The sequence below is a fragment of the Erithacus rubecula genome (genome assembly GCF_903797595.1).
Source record: "Erithacus rubecula genome assembly, chromosome: 4".
Taxonomy (NCBI): Eukaryota; Metazoa; Chordata; class Aves; order Passeriformes; family Muscicapidae; genus Erithacus; species Erithacus rubecula.
In genome coordinates this window covers 51,648,571-51,668,034 of record NC_136686.1, presented here as the reverse complement: position 1 = coordinate 51,668,034, position 19,464 = coordinate 51,648,571, and the positions used below count along the sequence as shown (strand labels likewise).

The window sequence follows — 19,464 nt, the reverse complement described above, 5'->3', positions numbered from 1 at the left end:
TTGTATATATTTTAAATAGCATGAGTGCACAGCATGCACATAGGTTACTTGACCTTATGTGAGGACCAAAATACACCTGTGCTTCTACTGAAAAAACTGTGTGTGAGAATATTTAAATTATCTTTCCTGTAGAAAAGTTTCACCAGATTAAAAGGTGCTCCATTTACCTGCTCTCTTTTTAATTTTTCACGCTTACGTATAAGTTCTATCAATAAACGTGCTCTTTCAAGATCGTGGCGCAGCCTTTGCCAGTACTTCAATTTTTCTTTTAAGGCTTGCATTTCTTCATCATCTTCTCTCTAAGAAAAGAATCAAAACATTTTCATGAAATGAAAAATGCATACCTCTTTTATACAAGACAGTTCTATACAATTACAAAATGTACGCACATGAAAGGAGAAACTACTGTCTTATGGTATGGCACTTGCTCATAAGCTTTATGCTGCAACAATTGAAAAATCTGTGTTCAGGGTATCTTCCAGAGTTACTTGAGGGTCTAACTGAAAATAAAATCTAAACTGGAAAGTAATCCTATGGCAATGGCTATTGACATCAGAAGAACTAACACAGCAAACAGAACCGAGAAACAAAAAAGTTGCAAAGCATAATACAGGATTTTAGCACCAAACCCAAACTAGGTGAACACCACCAGTTTCCTCAGAAACTCCAGCCTGGGAGAAACAAATTACTCATGTGGTCAACTCTTCCCTCACACCCAGCAAAACTAGGACACACTTGTAACAAAACAAAATAATTATGGCTTATAAGGACAGGAAATGAAAAGCTGTTTATTAGATAATATAGTAACTTCAAATGGTACTGCAGGTGAATAAAGCAGCTCTACACCCTTTTCAAAAATGGATGAAAGAAGTTAATTTACAAATATTTCACAGTAAGTAACGTTTAAACACTTGCCGTATTTAGATTGATTTATATACACAAAAACCCAGAGTGTTTCTTTGCCTTTACCATTTTTCATAAGGAAAAGAGAAGATACTAGAATACAACTTAGAGAATTCAAATGGTATTGGTAATTCACCAAAAATGAGGTCACAAAGAAACTGAGTTCCTGATATTAGTACCAAGTACACAAAAGCAACATCTGCTTTGGAAAATTATCACATTTGAAAAAATGAGTATTTTATAAAAGCACCTCTGAGAAATATCCAAAACTTTGCATGCTTGCCCATAACTACCATAATGTAATATACACTTGTTCAGTCATCTTGGAGGGTGTTCTAAAAGCTAAAACAAAACTAGTAAATTTCATCAGCTTCTTTCTATAGAAGACAGAGGAATAAAGGAAAGTGGCTAAGCAGATGACAACAAACAACATTACAAATTATTACACTGAAAGCCATACTACATTCCTTAAGAGAAGAATAATTTTGTAGTACCACAGATACTCTAAAGGCAGCTTGTGCAATTTTTCAGATAGTCAGCTCTAAAAATTGAATTACAAAAACTGGTAGCTTAAAAACATTATCTAAGAGATTTGCCATTGCTATAATTCTACCATCTGCATTGCATTCTATTGCTTTATACACTTTATAAAGGTAAATATTAATTTAATTCAAATCTGACTTCACTAAAGTTGAAAATGCTTTAAAAATGAACTATTTCTGCACTAGAATAAAGCATTCTGGAAATAACAATTTGTTCCTCCTTTAAGTAAGAAAAAACCAAAAATCAACAAAAAGAAAAACAAAACCTAAAAAAATGGAGCTAGAAACTTCTAGTTGCATTTCCCAATGACCATTACAACTGACAGCTGTAGTTTCTTTTGAAAAGTTAAATCTTTACATAGACACAAGATAATTTAACTGCTGGCACCAGAAGAGTTCAAAGGAAATTTTGACAGAAAAGCATATTAATATTTTCAATAATTTTCCATTCCTTAAAACTTTCAAGAGATTAACTGAAATAGGAAGTCTACACTGCCACTAACTGCTGCTCTCCTAATGCCCGTCATCTCTACGTATAAACCTCATGCGTGGAAATGCAACCCAACTCTTAGCTGTACTATTTTTTCAGCTCTACTGTTTTTCAGAACCAAAATTAAATTGCCAGAAGTAGAAGGCTTGTCCTCCCTTTGCTTGCAAACATTCAGAGCCTGCTCTTTTGCCCTATGTAACCACATAATTTAAGAAACTGGGGAACCAAGCCTGATGAAAGCTGAGGAAACGAAGAGTACTAGTTCTAGGGTTGGACAGAAAACTTAAATGCAGCAAGAAAAAATAGTATTACAGCAGGCCTTATGGTAGTTTATTAGACACTAAAGTATTTGGCTGAACTTCAAGATGCAGTTGCACTCAAATAAAATATCTTTTACACAAATTGGTAGTTTTACCAATTTCATTCCATAGAGCAGGCACACACTTGTCAATCTGCAGATGTGACCCAAAATATCAAGAGCACCCTGACTGCCTTTTTTCAGCATACATACACTACCCTTCTGAATGGCACTCTGGCTTGAGGATTAACAACAAGCCTCCAAGCAATTATAAAAATAATAGCAAGCCTGTCCTTTTTTGACACTTCTATGCAAAGTAATGTTGGCAGACAGTTTACAGCTTGATAGCTAAGATAACTATCCTTTGCCCTAAACTATTCACTACCTCACATACAACATATTCCTTCATTAGACTAAAATCTCCAGGCAAGTTGCAGAGCATGATGCACTGGCTTCCAACAACCAACCAGTAAAACTTATGATAGAAAGAGTTCCTTTCAAAATTTTTAGCTTTCTGATAAAGAAAGTTTCTATTAACTTTCTGGTAGGAAAGTTATTTTCCAAGTCTTTCTTTCTATAACTGTCCTGAGAGCCATCAAGTTTCATTTGGTTGATGACATAAGAAAAATTTATAAAAAATTCTCATTTGGAGAGGGACTCTTCATCAGGAACTGCACTGATCGGACAAGGAGCTATGAGTTCAAATTGAAAGAAGGGAAGTTTAGATTAGATATTAGGAAGAAATTCTTGACTGTGAAGGTGGTGAGACACTGGAAAAGGCTGACCAGAGAGCTGTTAATGCCCCATCTCTGACAGGCAGGGTGGGGCATTGAATAACCTGGTCTAGTGGAAGCTGCCCCTGGGAGCTAGGTGATTTTTAAGGACGTTTCCACTTCAAACTATTCTGTGAGTCTATGATTTTCCAATGGACTTGAACACCTAGAAAAGCTAAAACTTATACATTTATTAATACTGAGGGAAGAGGAAAACATTTTTGAGTCTAGACAAAGAACATGCAGGAACTGAGAACTCGTCTCACCATTAGTATGCTACCAGTGTCTCCATACCAGCAGGAATACTGTCAGTGTAGCACCATATCCCTCCTTATGCTGGATGCAAATGTGTGAGAACAGCCTCACTCCTTACAGAGACTGCAACTTAATATGATACAAACAAAAATAGAATGACAGTGATGGAACTGGACCTTGAGCAATACAATTAGTTTTAACAGCATGCTCTGACGGACTTGTATGCTAATCAGACAAAACCATTTAGTTGTTGCAACTTGTATTCTTAATGAAATCTTCAGTGCAGGAGTGACCTTAAGTCATCAGCACCTTATTTATTTATTCTAACAGTGGCTTTAAAGTACAGCAGCAGCAAGCTTCTACATTTACATTTCATGCCTTATTTTCATTCAAGCATTCTTAAAGTTCAGGGGAAAAAAACTAAAATAATGAGGATGTAAATCTATTAGAGTATTCCACTATCTTTCCATGATTTCTAGGTGGACAGAGGAGAGTAGAAACCATGCTCTTACAGAGTTCCTTGTTCCTGCAAATGGTGAGGCAGTCCAGGTCTTTTTGCCTGGTTTAGAACTCTTAGACCCTCAAAACTATATCATAACTCAACTCTGAAATACATTTATTAGGAACTAAGTCTAGACTGTAAAGACCTCTCCCTTTACTAAATTTGTTCTATTAACTAGACAGAGAGAGATGAAAGCCACTTTTCATCACGCGACCTGAAAACATTTTCAGGGTTTTGGTTCATCATTATAACACTTATTTTCTGTTTAAATAACTTTTTTTTTTTTAATCTGACCCTGCATTACATCACTGTTTTTATCTGATTAACTGAAAAAATCTATGTATGCTTCTTGATATTCTGACCCCTCATATAAAATACAAATAATTTTCCCATCTGGACTGAAATGAACAAAATAACATGACTATCTAAAATTTTTTAAGGTGTTCTCACAACAGCTATGCCATTGCTGTTTATTGTCTTGATTATAAACTGGTTTGCACTTGGGAGTAACAAAATACATTAAATGTCTTGCAGTTATGACTGCTTTAATAAATAGCTATTTAAGGTGCTATGGAAAAGATACAATGTCATACACAGGAACTGGCTACTCACTGAAAAGCAGTAACTACACATTTTGCATCAACAGAATGATTTAATACTCAGCTTACCTTAAAACTAGATTTTACTTTTCAAAAGAACAAAATTTTTAATGGAACAATATAAATAGCTTCCAATTTATTTAGAATACATTATTTCCTTATTTAAGAATCATTCTCAAATTAGAAAAGAAAATAAAGAAATACTGTTTGTACAGAAGTGTAAACAGGCAATTGAATTTTAAAATGCTCATATTAAAGGCCTATTTTATTTTAATCAAGCATCAATTACAATAAGTTTTAATCTGATAGGCATTATTTAAATATATAGAAGTGCTGCACCCTTATCATTCTGTCCCAAAGGAAAACTGGCTCATGTAATTTTTCAGACACTAACAATGGTCTAGTTCTATATTGCCACAATAGCACTGCACTTGTGTTTGACTTTACTATTTTGTAAGAACTCAAGATCATTTAAAAAGAATACCTGAATAAATGAATTTCAACTATTATTAGGTAACACTGATTAGGTACACTGCCAGGTATCACTCTTCAGAACCTCTCACGCAGAAACAGAAGATTAATCCAACTTCAAAATGGAACAGAAACAATGTTTCATAGAAACAATAGAAACAAGATAAGCAAGTGGGCAATTCATATCCAAAGTTGACTCCACCTAAAAGTAGTCCATGTAAATGGAATTTGAGAATCTCAGCTATGAGGAAAGGCTGAGAGAGCTCAAACTGCTTAGCCTGGAGGAGAAAAGGCTCAGGGGCAGAAATCTCACTGATACACACAAATACCTGAAGGGAGAAGGCAAGAAGATGAAGCCAAGCTCCATTCAGTGGTGCCCAGGGACAATACAAGAGGCAATGGGAGCAAAGTAAGAATGGACATCAGAAGACTCCTGCCTTTTTCTAAACTGTAAGAATGACCAAGGACTGGCCCAGCTGCCCCAAGAGGTTGTGGAGTTTCCACCCCTGAAGATACTCAAAAGCCACCTGGACATGGTGCTGGACAGCCTGCTCTAAGTGGCCCTGCTTGAGCAGTGGTGTCCTACCATATGATCTCCAGAGGCCCTTTCCAATCTCAATTATTCTGGAAATTATTAATTAGTTTTCCCACAGGAAAAGCTAAAAAAATAAACACACAAAACATGACAGACCAAACAATTAGGAAGCAGTGCTGACCATGGTATTTTTATGAGTAAATCAATCAATTACTTAATCAGCAAACAAAAATACAATTTTAACAAAAATAACAGTTCCACTTCAGAGGAGAAAAAATTGCACTTAATGCAAGTAAATTATTATAGAATTAATTCCTAAGTTTTACAGTTATTTTACAGGAAGTCAAATACCAGGAGAATGGAAAGAACATAGCCCACACACTCCATTCCATTAAAAATGGTAACTGGGATGCAGTAAAAATTTCCAGACCATGATGTTTCACAGCATTTTAAAGTCTACACACATGGATGCAACCAATTCAGAAGGTTTAATTATTATTTTTAAGCTATCCAGTAACTTAAAATCAAAACAGACCACCTGGAGCTGCTGTTAAGATGTTTTTCAGCAACTTATTCATATGAGTGCTCAACTCAACTTATGCTTGTCTACAAACCCACTTAACTGTGTCAAAAGCAAAACCAGAAGTTGAAACAGCTTGAATTTCATCAACAACTTGAATTCTGTTAATACTGAACAAGGTGGGCAATTTCAGAACTGCAAACTAGTTGTCTAACCCTTTACTCTATTAAAATGTACTTGTTTTTTCAAGTGTCAAAGAAGACATCTACTTTGCATGTTTGATGAATTTAAAATAACTTTCATTTTTTATCTGACAATACACTGAAAAATGAGTCCCAAAAAACTACAACATTTACCAAAGAATAATGGCATTATGATATTTGTGGTTACAGTATTTCTGTGAAACACTTAAGCAAAACAGACGAAAAAGCTGCACACTCATTTTTATATATATCACATATTAAGAAGCATTAGATAATTCCCAACTGCCAATACAGGTAACAACACTTCAGATACATCTACTTTCAGGGTAAAGAATTTATTCAGTCCTGAGTAAAAGGAAGTTTTTACTTCACACTAGGTTTCCTAGCTTATCTTTAACTCAATAAAATAGAAAATTTCCGATTTCTTCTTGTAACCAAAAAGTATGTCACATACCTGTTGTGTGTTTCTTTGTGACTGTAAACTGGATTGCAGCCTTCTCAACAGTGGAACACCGTTCCTAGACAGTCTTTTAAGCAACCAGTAACTGTGCACGCGTTCAACAAAATGCTTCTTTCGCTGAATGGCCACCTGATTCATAATCTTATTTAATCTAAAACATGGAAAAACTGATATTGTATTTTTCACAGCAAAGCATAAAACATTTATCTAAGGAATTTAAACATCACATATATATGAATGCATACCCTAAAACCAGAAGTAATCACTATGTTACTAACTTCCTTCAGTAAGATCCCTTCCAGTACAATTATTTCTAAGCAATAAATTACAACCAAATACATCTGCTTGACACTGCGGTTTCTACCAAACACATGAAGATATTTTATAAAGCTAAAGGGAATCAATTTTTCTGTAATCATTATTGGAAGAGCAATCCCACATTAGGGCTGAGAATAAAGCTTTATGTGCATTTCAGAATGATTTTCCTATTGAAAATTAAATCAGATAAAAAGCTCCAAATCACCGTGAAAGTCATCAGATCATTTGTTGCCATCTACAGAAAGAATTAGTAGTTTATTTTACAGACAATACATATTCAAACTTCTTGCATAAAAACATGTAATAAAAGCCTTCTATTGCTCTATTAATATTAATTTCTGACAAATAACAAAATTATAAAACACAGGAAGAATTATTATTTTACCCCACACACACAATGAAAATAACCAAACAGAGAAAACGTGAGGATCGTATAAACAGTTAACAAAATATTTTAATCAAATCAATTAGTATATTCTTCAAAGGTGCTTTTGAACAAACATAAATACTCTGTGCATATCCTCATCTACAAATACTCAAGGAAAGTGCTTTATGAACACCACACACAATACTCATTCCTATATTTCAAATAATGACATGTTAGGTAGATGTCCAAGTCTCAAACATGACACTGGCTCCTGAAAATATATTAAAAATAAAGTTTCTCTGAAACAAATCTTCAGCTGTCTGTGCCTACAGTATCCTGAAATTACAGCAAAATAGAAGTTAGAAAAAGTTAATGGTTATAGAATGAAAATATTTTCTCTTTGTATGATAATGCTGGCATTTGTAACTGGTAGCAGCCCTTGTAAAATTAACGCAAAACGCCCCAAACTATCAATCTTCTGTATTGCAAGAGAGATGGCTCCTTCATTTTGGGGCAAGGGTGAGCTGGAAAGAGAGCTGGATATAAAACAGTTTCAAAATGGTAATAACAATGAAAAAAGAAATCTGTTAATTCTTCACTCAGAATATTACTACTACCCATAACAAAACTCTACAATTGATAGTGGAGGGTTTATCACATTCTCCAAAATGTAATACTAAACCAGGCAAATATTTACTCAGGAGGTGTCTGATTTGCAGAGCAGTACCATGAGATACTTACATAAAAATCACAATTGCATACATATACTATATTTTTCTGCTTTTTTCCTTTTAGTATTAGGAGGAAAGCAGTTTTGTAGGTACGTGATAAAACCTAAGTAGTCAAAACACCTAAAGAAAATGTAAATTTAGAAGTAAGCCTTGGGTAAAATGGTTTTTAAGAATATCTAGGAAAAACAAATATTTTCCTGACTAATAGTGTGAGTTCACCAGAGGTCATCTATCCCTGGGTCTTTTTTGGATTATGTAGATAAGGTGCAATAGATCCATTCAGTGCTACAAACTACAGCCAAAGTTTTCAGTTGTCACCAGGAAAGGACAGAGCAAACCCAGGTTTTCTTTATGTCCTTTGGTTCCTCAATGACACTGTTTTTTCAATTAATAACTAAGCTAGTTAGACATTCTAATTCTAGCTTAATTTAAAGCTTAGAAGGTCTGCAGATGGACTTCAGACTGTCTTGTACATCTTTCACTGGAAGGCAGACATAGGCTCCACACAGATTTATTCAATGCAGAACAGATGACCTACTAAACTTCAAACAACATAATTAAAATTAATTATAGAATGCAATCAAAATCAAATAACTGCTTTCACAAATCTCTTGGAAACAGTAAAACTTACTGAACTGAGTAAAAAAAAATACAGCCAAATACACAACTATTTGGAAACATCAGAGAATCGTAACATGAAGGAAGGTGCCTTGGCTTCATGCCCATCAGACGTGGCAAGACTATGCAAACATCTTTAGCTACAGCTTTAAGTACATTTACCAATTCATGTTACAAACCATACTACTCATATATAATTATAATAGTAGAGTGTTAAAAGAAGTTTAAGAAAGATGTTCACAGAAGACACTCTCCAACTTTCAAAATATAAATAAACAGAAGGCAATTCAGAGTGCAGAGACTACTTAACAAGGAGTTGGAAGCTACCTGTCCCTGCGTTCCCCTCTAAATTAAACCAAGCATTTCATTTAGACACCACACATGGGTAGCAGCTACACACTTGCCAAAATACAGAGCTCTGAAACTCTTAATGTGGCAGATATCTACAGAGCCTCTACACTGTGAACTTAGTGCTAGGAGCATGTTACATCAGCTGTTAGACTAATTATATCATGGCTCTTCAACCATCCTTTTGCTTAGTCTGATACTTGCAGGTAGACTTTTACTGTCCCAAGCATTTTAAATTTTGATGGGTAATGCAATGATTTTGGGCAAATGAGACAACCTTACTGTAGAACCCTGTAAGTTGCACAGACTGGATACTAATTTTGAAGTCCACCTAAAATAATTTTACATACATTCCACTTCCATTTTTTTTCCCAACAAAGATGTAATTAAAAAATACTGAAGAATAAAAAAAGGGGCATGTATTTGGGCTAAGTAAGGGAGAGCTGTTTAAAGATTTCATAATTTTGCAATCAGGATCTGACTTGGACATGATGGGATTAATTGCTACACTAGACTGATAAATCCCCAATGCAGAGGCAAGGCTTAGAGAACTTAGGACACCTCCCAGAACTACAGAAAACACCTCAGCAAAGGCATTTTTTTGCTAAGGTATCTGTCCACACTAGAACTTTTTCCAGTATAAGCACATCAAAAGAGAACAGCTTTCTGTATTATTTCTAAAGGCAAGTCAAGCATACCAACTACTGGGAAGAATAAACCCCATAATTTTCCCTCAACTTACCAGTCATTTACAGCAAAGTACAACGAGAGAGGAATTTGAAAATTCTTAAAAAGGTGAGCGTGTACCAATGACATTCAGTGACTGCTGCTATCTAACTGGTCTCATAGAAGAAGCATTAGGTTTCAAGCTGGTGACCACTGCAGCCTTTTGATGTCTTAGCACTATCATACCAATTCTTGTTTTTGTTGTTTTAGAGCTACATGCCAAAACTACACAGATGACAAAAACATTTATTCAAAACTGTTTTAATTGTGCCACAGCCAAGTGAGCAAGCCAGAACGACTTCCTTTCCCCAGCCCTATAAAACACTGATGTGCACTACAAACGAGGTTATCATACAATTCCTGCTTGTCTTTAAAAAGGCAAAGGTCCCTTTAAAACTGAATCTTCAAAACAGCACCTAGTCTCCTCACATCGAGGCATTTGATGGATAATCTACCCTGCAAAAGGATGAAACACCCAATGAACTGGTGAATGCATTCAGAGAGCTGAGTGTGTTACTCAGCCCTTGCTTCCTCACCTTTTAGATAAATGCATAAAATAAATTTTGTCAATGTAAGAGATGTGCTTTTATCATATTAGCAAATCTCACAGCTGCCTTCTTTGACTCATGACTTCCTTTCCCAGTTTCAGTTATATATCGCTGTGGCAACTAGGGCAACTGGTTACAGGGAAAAGTGAAACCAGTATCTTTTGTAATCAACAGTGCTGGTAGTTTAACCTAAGAAAGCCAATGGAAGATAATCAACCACTTTTTATCAATCATTACTAACCACTGCAGACTACACATGCTTTTTACCCCTACAGGTATTCTTTTTAGTTTTACAATATCTCAAGATTCTTATGTTTTTGAAATATAAACTGGAGACAACATTTTCTTGAGCAAATATGTGATTTTGACATTACTACAGTAACTCAAACACAAAGAAGTCAATATGAAAATCTGTATTGATCAAACATACAAAGGAAGATCAAGTATTCATTAAAACTAAGCAATTTTTGAACAAGAATGAACCCTAGTATTTTAATTACCATACTTACCATTACCATACCATTGGTATTAATACCAATGGTATTAATTACCATACCATTACCACACTGTCCAGTTTTATCAGTTTGTTATTTTACATTGTCCTTTATCCAGAATAGCACAACTAAAGGTACACATAACACAGGAAAACTGTATTTACTCTGTAAAATTTCAGTTCACTAAAATACCAGTTTCTCTTGACCTATGCCAAATATCCACTAACAATCAAATTATGTTCCACTTTACAGAGCAAATAAAATACCCTTATTTTCCCATATAAATATTGCAGATATGTTTTAAAACCAGTCAGAATAAAATGCAAAAGTATTATTGAACAAGTTGCAACAAAGCAAACTGAGTTTCCAGAGCACTAGAATTTTCAAGCCTTGTTCAGCAAAGTTCCACAAAATATAGTGAGACTTGTTGGAAGCAGGAAAGACACAAGACTTCCCTACAAATAATTATAGTATTTCCAATGACATATAGTGGAAGACAATTAGCATAAAACTAGAATAAAAAGCTATGGAAGAATTTGTTTGGGGAATTGTTAATTCTGGAGCCTTACCCAGTTGAGCTATCCTGAACTTTCTTACTAAGCCAATTAAATGTAATCTTGCTATTCCTCCTAGCTCCATATACAAAAACTTCAGTTTTTAAAGATCAGAATGCCCACCTGGACATAGGAAACTCTCTCTACTCTTCTTGTGGAAAACCTTTGGCAAAAGCTGCTTAACAGTGTTTTTAAAACTTGTTTTTCAATACCCTTTTTTTTAACAGTGCAAAACCACATCTTTGTTATCACATTCCCCAATAAAAGATAAAACTTACTATATGACTTATTAACTTAAAAATAAAAAACCCTCAAACTGTTCTGACCAACTTGAAAGACAACAGAGGTAAACTAATAACTATGTAAAAATCAGAATCTATTTGCATGTCTTTATTTCCGTTTGAAAAAGGATAGCATTCCTTTAATACCAAGCAGAAGTCAGCCTACATGCCTAACAGAGTACATGGCAAATCCTGGAGAGACTGAAAAAGCTTCCATTTAAACCTCTGCATACAAGTCTGCAGAATCCTCATGCAACAAATACACACTTTCTTAATAAGAACTACTTTACAGGTTTTATTTCTTTCTGTCTGTTATGTTTTAAAAGTCTAGCTATTGAATTTGCCTCTCCTAGGTTGAGAGTCCAACAGTATACACTTAATCTACTGATACATCTTCTGAAGTCTGAAAGTCTCTCCAGATTCCTATTCTTTATTCAACATTTACTGGTATTTAAATAGAATTTGATTTTGAATGCACATGGTAGGAAGCATTTTGTCTTGCCTACATGACTGTGAACTCCCCATCTTTCTATTTGAGCAAGCAGCTTGTAAAATTTTGCTTGGACAGGAAAAGTAGAACAGTGAACTGAAGAGGCGAGGAAACGTTATTTCAGTTAATTCTCTGTTACCTTCTTCCTATTCTAACAACCAGTGTTTGTGATATTCCAAAACTCTGGATAATGAAAAAACCTCAAAACAATAAATAAGATAAGAAACAAGACCTATCCAAACTCAAACAATAAAATTCTCCCACCCTGTCAAATTAGAAAAATCTCTTCTCAGAGAAATCATATTTGCAGATTCATTTCAGCCAGTCCTATACATAAATAGTGACCACACAGGATTTTGAAATCTAATATCAAAAGGCTAAATTCACATCAGATGTATTAATAAAAAAAATCACATCTTGATCTGTAGTAAGAAGAATGCTCAGTATTTATCTTCTAATTTTTTGTGCAATCTGTAACTTGCTCATTGAATTAAAAAAACCTGCCAGGAGACAGTTCTTCAGAAAATGCATTCTTTATGGCACAAACCACAATACCCTCTATTTGCTCCCCCCCAAAAAAATACTGGAAATTCACATAACTAGTGAAACTCAAAAGTTCTGAAAAACAAAATCACATAAATCTTGGTCTTCATAATTGCATGATCACATATATAATCATTGTGGATCAAACCCCTTAGAAAGCACAGTGAATATTACTGATATGCCTTACAAAAGTAACATTAATTTGTTTTAAGCTTCTTGGCCTTGTACACATAAAATAAACAGAAGGAAGAAAAAATATTATTTTTACTCAAAATCTACTTTACAATTTGCTAAATAACTTACACTTCTCTGACCACATTAATTAATCCTTACTTAATAAGCCAACCAGTGTCAAGATGAACTAGCTTCAAAATAATGCTCTAAAGTTACCTTTACTTTTTTAAAATACTGCTGAGGCAAAACTAGTGAACACCAAAGTAGCTCCTTTTTTTTCATTTAAGGAAAATTACTTTTTTTATTTAAGCAAAGAGATCCAAATGACATCAGCAGTGGTTTCTACATGTAACAGAAATGTTTCAAAGTCAAACAATGTGACAAAACAAGAAATATCAGTGGCCCATGACTTCAGGCATTCCCTCCACTTAGGTGATTCTACAATGCAAGTATTAGGTACAGTCACAAGACATACCTACATCATGCTCCCCTGTAATTAAAATAAGCATTTTCACATGATTCTGTAAATTATATATGTATATATATACATATATATATATATATTTTATATATATACATATATAAAAAGGACAAAGAGCTAACAGACATTAGTCTGGATTTATTCAGCTTCCAAGTTCTCTGCAATGCGGGCCCCAGCAATATTTTTCAATAGCTTTTTTATATTGAATTTTAAGTCAAATTTCTTGATCTTTCTCCTACTTTAAAAACTTTCTGAATGTTTAGAAAAAAAAAAACAGACCATAAAAAATCCCCAAAAGAAATCCACAAGCTACATATGTCAACAAGTAGCATTATCCATGAATGCAGACTAACAGTGTCTTGAAGGCTTTGTTAATGTTCCTTTCCTCTTATACTGCATTTCAACACTTTCTGTGTTTATTATTTATTTTTCTGGCCTGCACTTCCTTTAAGAGAAAATCAAGATTCCTGTGTTAAGATAACATGATTATATTTAATTAACTTGGTAAGAAAGCTCAACTGGGTAAGTTATAAACTGAAAGAAAATACTGGTTCTGCCTTGAGACACAGTAACACAAACTCATCTTACTACCAGGCACAATATTCCTCCAACAAAACCAAAGATCAACATAGAGAAATCACCTAATGTGGGGCACATAAATGTTGATCCATCAGAAGAGCTGAAAATGTTTTTGTAAGAGTCTCAGCAATTTTTGCTCTCAGTTGTCGGCTACTACTTACCTACCTGCATAACAATCTTAAAATTTTATTTTAATATTAATGATGCAATACACCTCATGCAACAACATACAGTGTTCCTACTCCTAATAAAAGTGGGGCTTTTGAACTTCTTTGCTCTCTATACAAGCACTGCATTTCAAATATTTCCTTCATTTTAGACATAACAAACATGCCATGTTTGCAGAAAGGGGAAGTATAGATGAAAGTAAATATTTATATACTTTTAATGTCAGCTTCCATTTAATAGAGCAGTACTTGCACAAATGGCATTTTAATAAAGCAGATTACACTGTATGTCAGTGCATACTTTTAATATACTAAAGATTAATAAATATTTTATATCACATTCGATTTCCCTCCAAATATATAGCTACAGTATCATAGTTTCACAGCATTTTTATATAATGTGGCTATTGATACTGGCTAACAAGCAAACATTTTTAAAATGCCTCTTTTGACACATACGATCAGGAGGCTACACAAAAAAACTGCTATTTGTACTGAAGAATCCAGCACTGAACAATAAGAAAAACCGTGTAGTTTTCCCAGCTAACATTGCAATACTTTTGCTTCAGGTACCCATCCAGACTCCTGAATAAGGCAACACAAAGGACAAGGATGAACAGCAGCAGATTAAACAAAAACAAAAAAACAGAAAACAAACAAACAAAAAAAAATAAAAGGAAACAAAAAAAAAAAAACCCCACAAGAAATTGAGTACAGTCAGCACAAGACAACTAACAGAGAGAAGCAACTAGATTTAGATAAACCCTAAAATTTACGAAATCCTAACCTGAAAATTCTGGACCTGCAGTCTAAATAAAATCCTTCTAGTGTAGATATATCTTTGGGGCAAGTGGGAAATCTCTCTACTAAGGAAAATTCAACCATTACAAATCCCTAGTAGCAATACTATACTTTATCATACTATATTTTCTTCAGCCAAACTAGCTGGTGGCAGTGGGAGGCTACTTTTTGACTATTTGCCAAGAGGAGAAAGTACTGTCTGTCCCTCCCATATGGTGGAACAGTTTTAGAGTGTCCTTTCCCACTCTCCTCCCCACACAGCACAGCTGCTTGGGCACTTCCCACAAACACAACTTTTGGATCATGCTCATTTCGACCTTTAAACAATAAAAAAAACCCTGAAATAAACAAACCCACCAAAAACAGGCAAACCAGAAAATCTGATGAGTACAAACTGCACAGTGTAAGCAACCACGTTCAAGAGTTTTGTATTTCAATACAAACTGAATGGAATTTCCTGATAAAGAAACAACACATCTCTCTAGCCAGGTCTGACATACATCCTCCACACATAAAAGCTCCCTGGTAATGCCATACATTATTACACATGCTAATCAAGCTACAAGTTAGCACTGACAGTGCTGAAAACTGAAACCACCTTAAGGCTCCAAGTCGAACTACTGCACCTTTGGAAGTAGATACTTAGGTATAGACTTTCCAAAATACCTAGGCAACAGGACAGATATAGGCCTAGCATTAAAAATAAATTACATTAAAAAAAAAAAAAGTCAGGAAAGGTAAGCATTTATCTCCTACCATCACTGGACCAATGGCTAGCAACTTCTGATCTGCACCCCAAAATCAAGAGTTCACAGGTTAAAGTCTGAGAGATCATAGCATAGAAAGCTGACCTAAGGGAAGCTGATCCAGAAATTCATAAGCTACAAAAGTTGTGCAGAAATTAGGAAGTATGCTGTTCAACACACAGTCTTTTAAAAATATCCTGAACATTAAGATAACTGTTTTGGAAAATAGAATTCTTAAAAACTGTGCTACTAAAACACTCAGTTGTTCATATTCTCTCACTGTTCAGAGGATACAAATCCTCCTTCTTAAACTGAACATAAATTGCAATATGGTTTTCCTCAAACTTCACTAGATGCACTCAGGGGCTGCATGCAGCATGTACTTTCTGCTCACCATGATCTTCGTACTTGTAGACACTTCCAACTATGCCAAGGGGGCATACACTCTAGGTACTAAGAGAGCAATCCAAACCAAACATCTCCACACTTATGACATACAGTATAGGAATTGTTTCTAGAAATATGAAGAGAAGCAGAAATAAATTAAAGGTGACTTTTTCTGCCATCTTGAACAGAAATCCAACCATAAACATGAAAAAAAAAGAAAGAAGAAAATGTCATTATTTTTGCTCCTGGCATCTAATGACTATTTTTAAAAAAGCCATCTGATGATAGTAGCGTTTTAGAGTCTGGGTTTTTTCAAAAGTTGCTAATAGAATGAGCTGCCAGAGGCACAACTGAGAACATACTTTCTAATCCTCAACTCTTAGTTCATGCTCTTTCTTATATTGTTTTAAAAAAAGCAAAACAAAAACACACTACACAACCAATTGGGATCGTCCTAATTAAGACAAAGATGAATTATTTTACACCAACTTCCCCCTCCCATGGACAGTAGTTCCTGTTTAAATAGCAGTATTGGTCGCCTACTGATAGCTCAAGTTTTTCTGCAGTGCATCACTAAACAAAAATACCATTTTACCAAGCCAACCCTAACAGAGAACAGAGCAATAAATCTGATGTTTGTAAACTCCACATGGGAGCTGAAGGCTGTTTGTCAAAGTCAGTCAATAAGTAGCTTCTTACATTACCAAAATTTATTACAGGAAAAAACTGCAGTCTCTAAACATGTATTTATTTAGATTAATTTAACCAGCTTTAATTGCTCACTACCTGAGACTTGTGAGTCACCTATTTAAAATGCATCATATTATTTTAAAAGCCCTCACTTCTGTGCATGTAGAATCTGGCCACAGTACAGGAAATGAGCCTGCACACAGAACTAATGCCTGTTTGAGAAACTTTCCAAACTACTGCTCTTGAATTAGTAACATTTCAATACAAGGGGTAAACAAATACATGGTGTTTTAAACATACAAACATAAATGCCAGAAATACCTCTGGAGAAGTTATTCTGCCACACAATGAGAAAAAACTTCCTTGAAGGTTTTTCATAAAACTTACATAGATCTTACACAACTTTATTCTTGATTTATGTGAAATGAACAAGATTCAAAACTTACATACATTATTAACTGTAATTTTTATTTTGGATCTCTTAAAATTAGAAAAAGAAGCTCAGAATCCAAAATTACAACTAAGCTGACTTTGAGCTTGTCTTTTTTTTTCTTTGATATGAAGATCTACTGCATCTACTATTCCGAATTTAGTGGTTAATTCTTATAAGTACAGTGAATGACAAGTGAACACACAATGTAACTTAGTCTGACAAAAAAAAAAACTCAAACAAAATGTTCTGACGACAAGACAAATCACTTGATCTCTTAATTTCTCTGAGGAAGTTACTGCATTTTTAATCCAACTCCACAGAAGCGCAGTGTACATAATTAACAGTAATTGAAAAAGGCCTTTAAAGAAAGCATGTCAAAAATGCAGAAAAACTTCAAGGTGGCATCTAAATGCACTGGTTTGAAATTAAATAAATAATGAAGTAAAGGTTTCTCACATTTTGATGGTTTGCTTACCTCTGGGGGGGGATATAAGGAGCAGATACTGTTGGCATAACTGTACAAGGTTCAACCACTGTTTTCTTGGCCTTTTTAGTCTTTTTTCTGATTTTTGACGTAGACCTAGCAGTTCTGACTGATCCCTCCTTTCTACAAACACCGTTTTTGATTTCAGCTTCTCCATAAATATTGAGCGGTCTCCGTGTGCAACCTGGTGGAGTATGTACATCGCAATAGGCAGTCTTTTTCACAGAGAACGTTGTTCCACTGCCAGTTAGTTCTTTCACAGGTTCCATTTTCATATACAGACCAGCCTTTTGAGCACACGTCACATGGAATGCAGTATAGCAGTTTGCTTTGTGGCACTGGATGCAGGCACCAACACCTTTCTGTTTACAGAGGTAGCACGTTAACTTCCATCTGGCTGGGGGAATGTTCCTGACACCATCAATTGGCTCAATAAAAACAGTATTGGCAAATCCAACTTCTGGAATCCACAGAGCACACACCACGTGTCCCCAACGATCATCATCTGTCTTTTTAAAGGCACCTCCCTTGTTTGGGCACAGCACACAGTCTACAGGCCGAGAGCGGGACTGCAAACAGTGTCTGCAGAGCCACTGGCCCTCAGGTATATATGGCACCCCATAGCATTCCTGATGCACTGCTAAATTACACATATCACAAAACAGGATCACATTGCTGTTCTGACACTCACCATCCATGCATATACAACACACTGCATCTTCATCAATTAAAGACTGATGATCACCCTGTTTTTGGTTCTCACAATAAGACTCTTTTTCAAATCTATCCATAAGGAATTCAAACATATTTTGTGAAACAACTGACACTCCATCACTTTTCCGCTTATCGTTTATCAGTTCTAACCACGCATAATCTTCTTCATCCATGTCATACTCAACTTCGTTATCAAGTTCTTCTGCTGACTTCTCAATGAATTTGTAATAAATTGGAGGTCTCCGAGGAGCTGAAGGGGGACTGTACTCAACAATCCGTACTTTTGGTTCTGGAAGGGGAGCTGTTGTAGCAGGTATACCATGTGAGCTCGGAAGAGCTTCATTTTTCTTTTTCACTTTGTTATTTTTATGGCGTTTGCTTCTTAGACAAACTGGTGGTCTTTCACTATTTTCTTTATTGCTGTTGCATTCACTCATTTCCTGGGCAGTAAGATCATCTTCTAATATAATTTCTAAAGGATCAAAGATACTGATCCTATGCAGGCGACCTTCAATTTCTATTTCAACCATCCTTTGAGCTTGAGCATATGTCAAGGTTTCTCGTGTTGGGGAGTGCTTAATACTGCATGGGGAAGAAGAATGCCTTGCTGCCGATACTCGATGGCATCTTCCTTTTCTCCTCATTTGGTAATGTTTACCTAAAATTAGAGCAACAGTTAATACCATGAACTCCAATCAATCATATTAAAACAGTAATTTTACTGTAATAAGGAAAAAACCCTTCAGTTCTACAGCCCTCTATACCTAAATTTAAACTACAAGTAAACAAAACCAAAAGTCTGTCAACTCTTACTCAACAGGAGTGGTCAGTTTAGTACAAGTTTAACCTAAATATCAATAGATCTTCCAAGTAACAGCTACCCTGAATAAACACAGCTATACAAAATTCTTCCTAGAAACCCGATAGAAGCACTGTTGGCAACACCACTGCCATGAGAACAAAAACATTTCAGAAGTATCACAGATTAAAAAAAAATGCATTTGCTACTTTGTAAGAAAACCTTTAATACAATACTACTTAACATCTTAGGGGTGCCTGAAGTTTGAAAATTTTTGCAACAGCTAGAGATTGCGCCTTACACCTCTTCTCAAAAAAACTAATGCAATTGTGAAAGAAAAGCAAATTTTCTCTGATATTGTTTTTCCAGTGCAATTTGAAACACGTTACCAACTCAATTACAACAGCTATATTTGAAAGCTAGAAAAGCACACATACATC

The 19,464-nt window shown here is 35.0% G+C and overlaps 1 protein-coding gene across 6 annotated transcripts in view; it reads right to left on the bottom strand.

The window, feature by feature from the left end:
- Positions 1 to 19,464, bottom strand: part of BRD1 (bromodomain containing 1) — a 57,390-nt gene that overhangs the window by 34,037 nt on the left and 3,889 nt on the right. For 5 of the 6 annotated variants that reach the window (XM_079304924.1, XM_079304923.1, XM_079304925.1 and 2 more), the window contains exons 2-4: positions 17,503 to 18,883; positions 6,546 to 6,702; positions 168 to 299 (exon numbers count right to left, since the gene is read on the bottom strand). In XM_079304924.1, the coding sequence (XP_079161050.1) occupies positions 168 to 299; positions 6,546 to 6,702; positions 17,503 to 18,869 (1,656 nt within the window). In that variant the 5' untranslated portion in view covers positions 18,870 to 18,883. Of the gene's footprint in view, positions 1 to 167; positions 300 to 6,545; positions 6,703 to 17,502; positions 18,884 to 19,464 lie in introns of those variants that run through there. The other variant, XM_079304928.1, reaches the window with a different exon arrangement.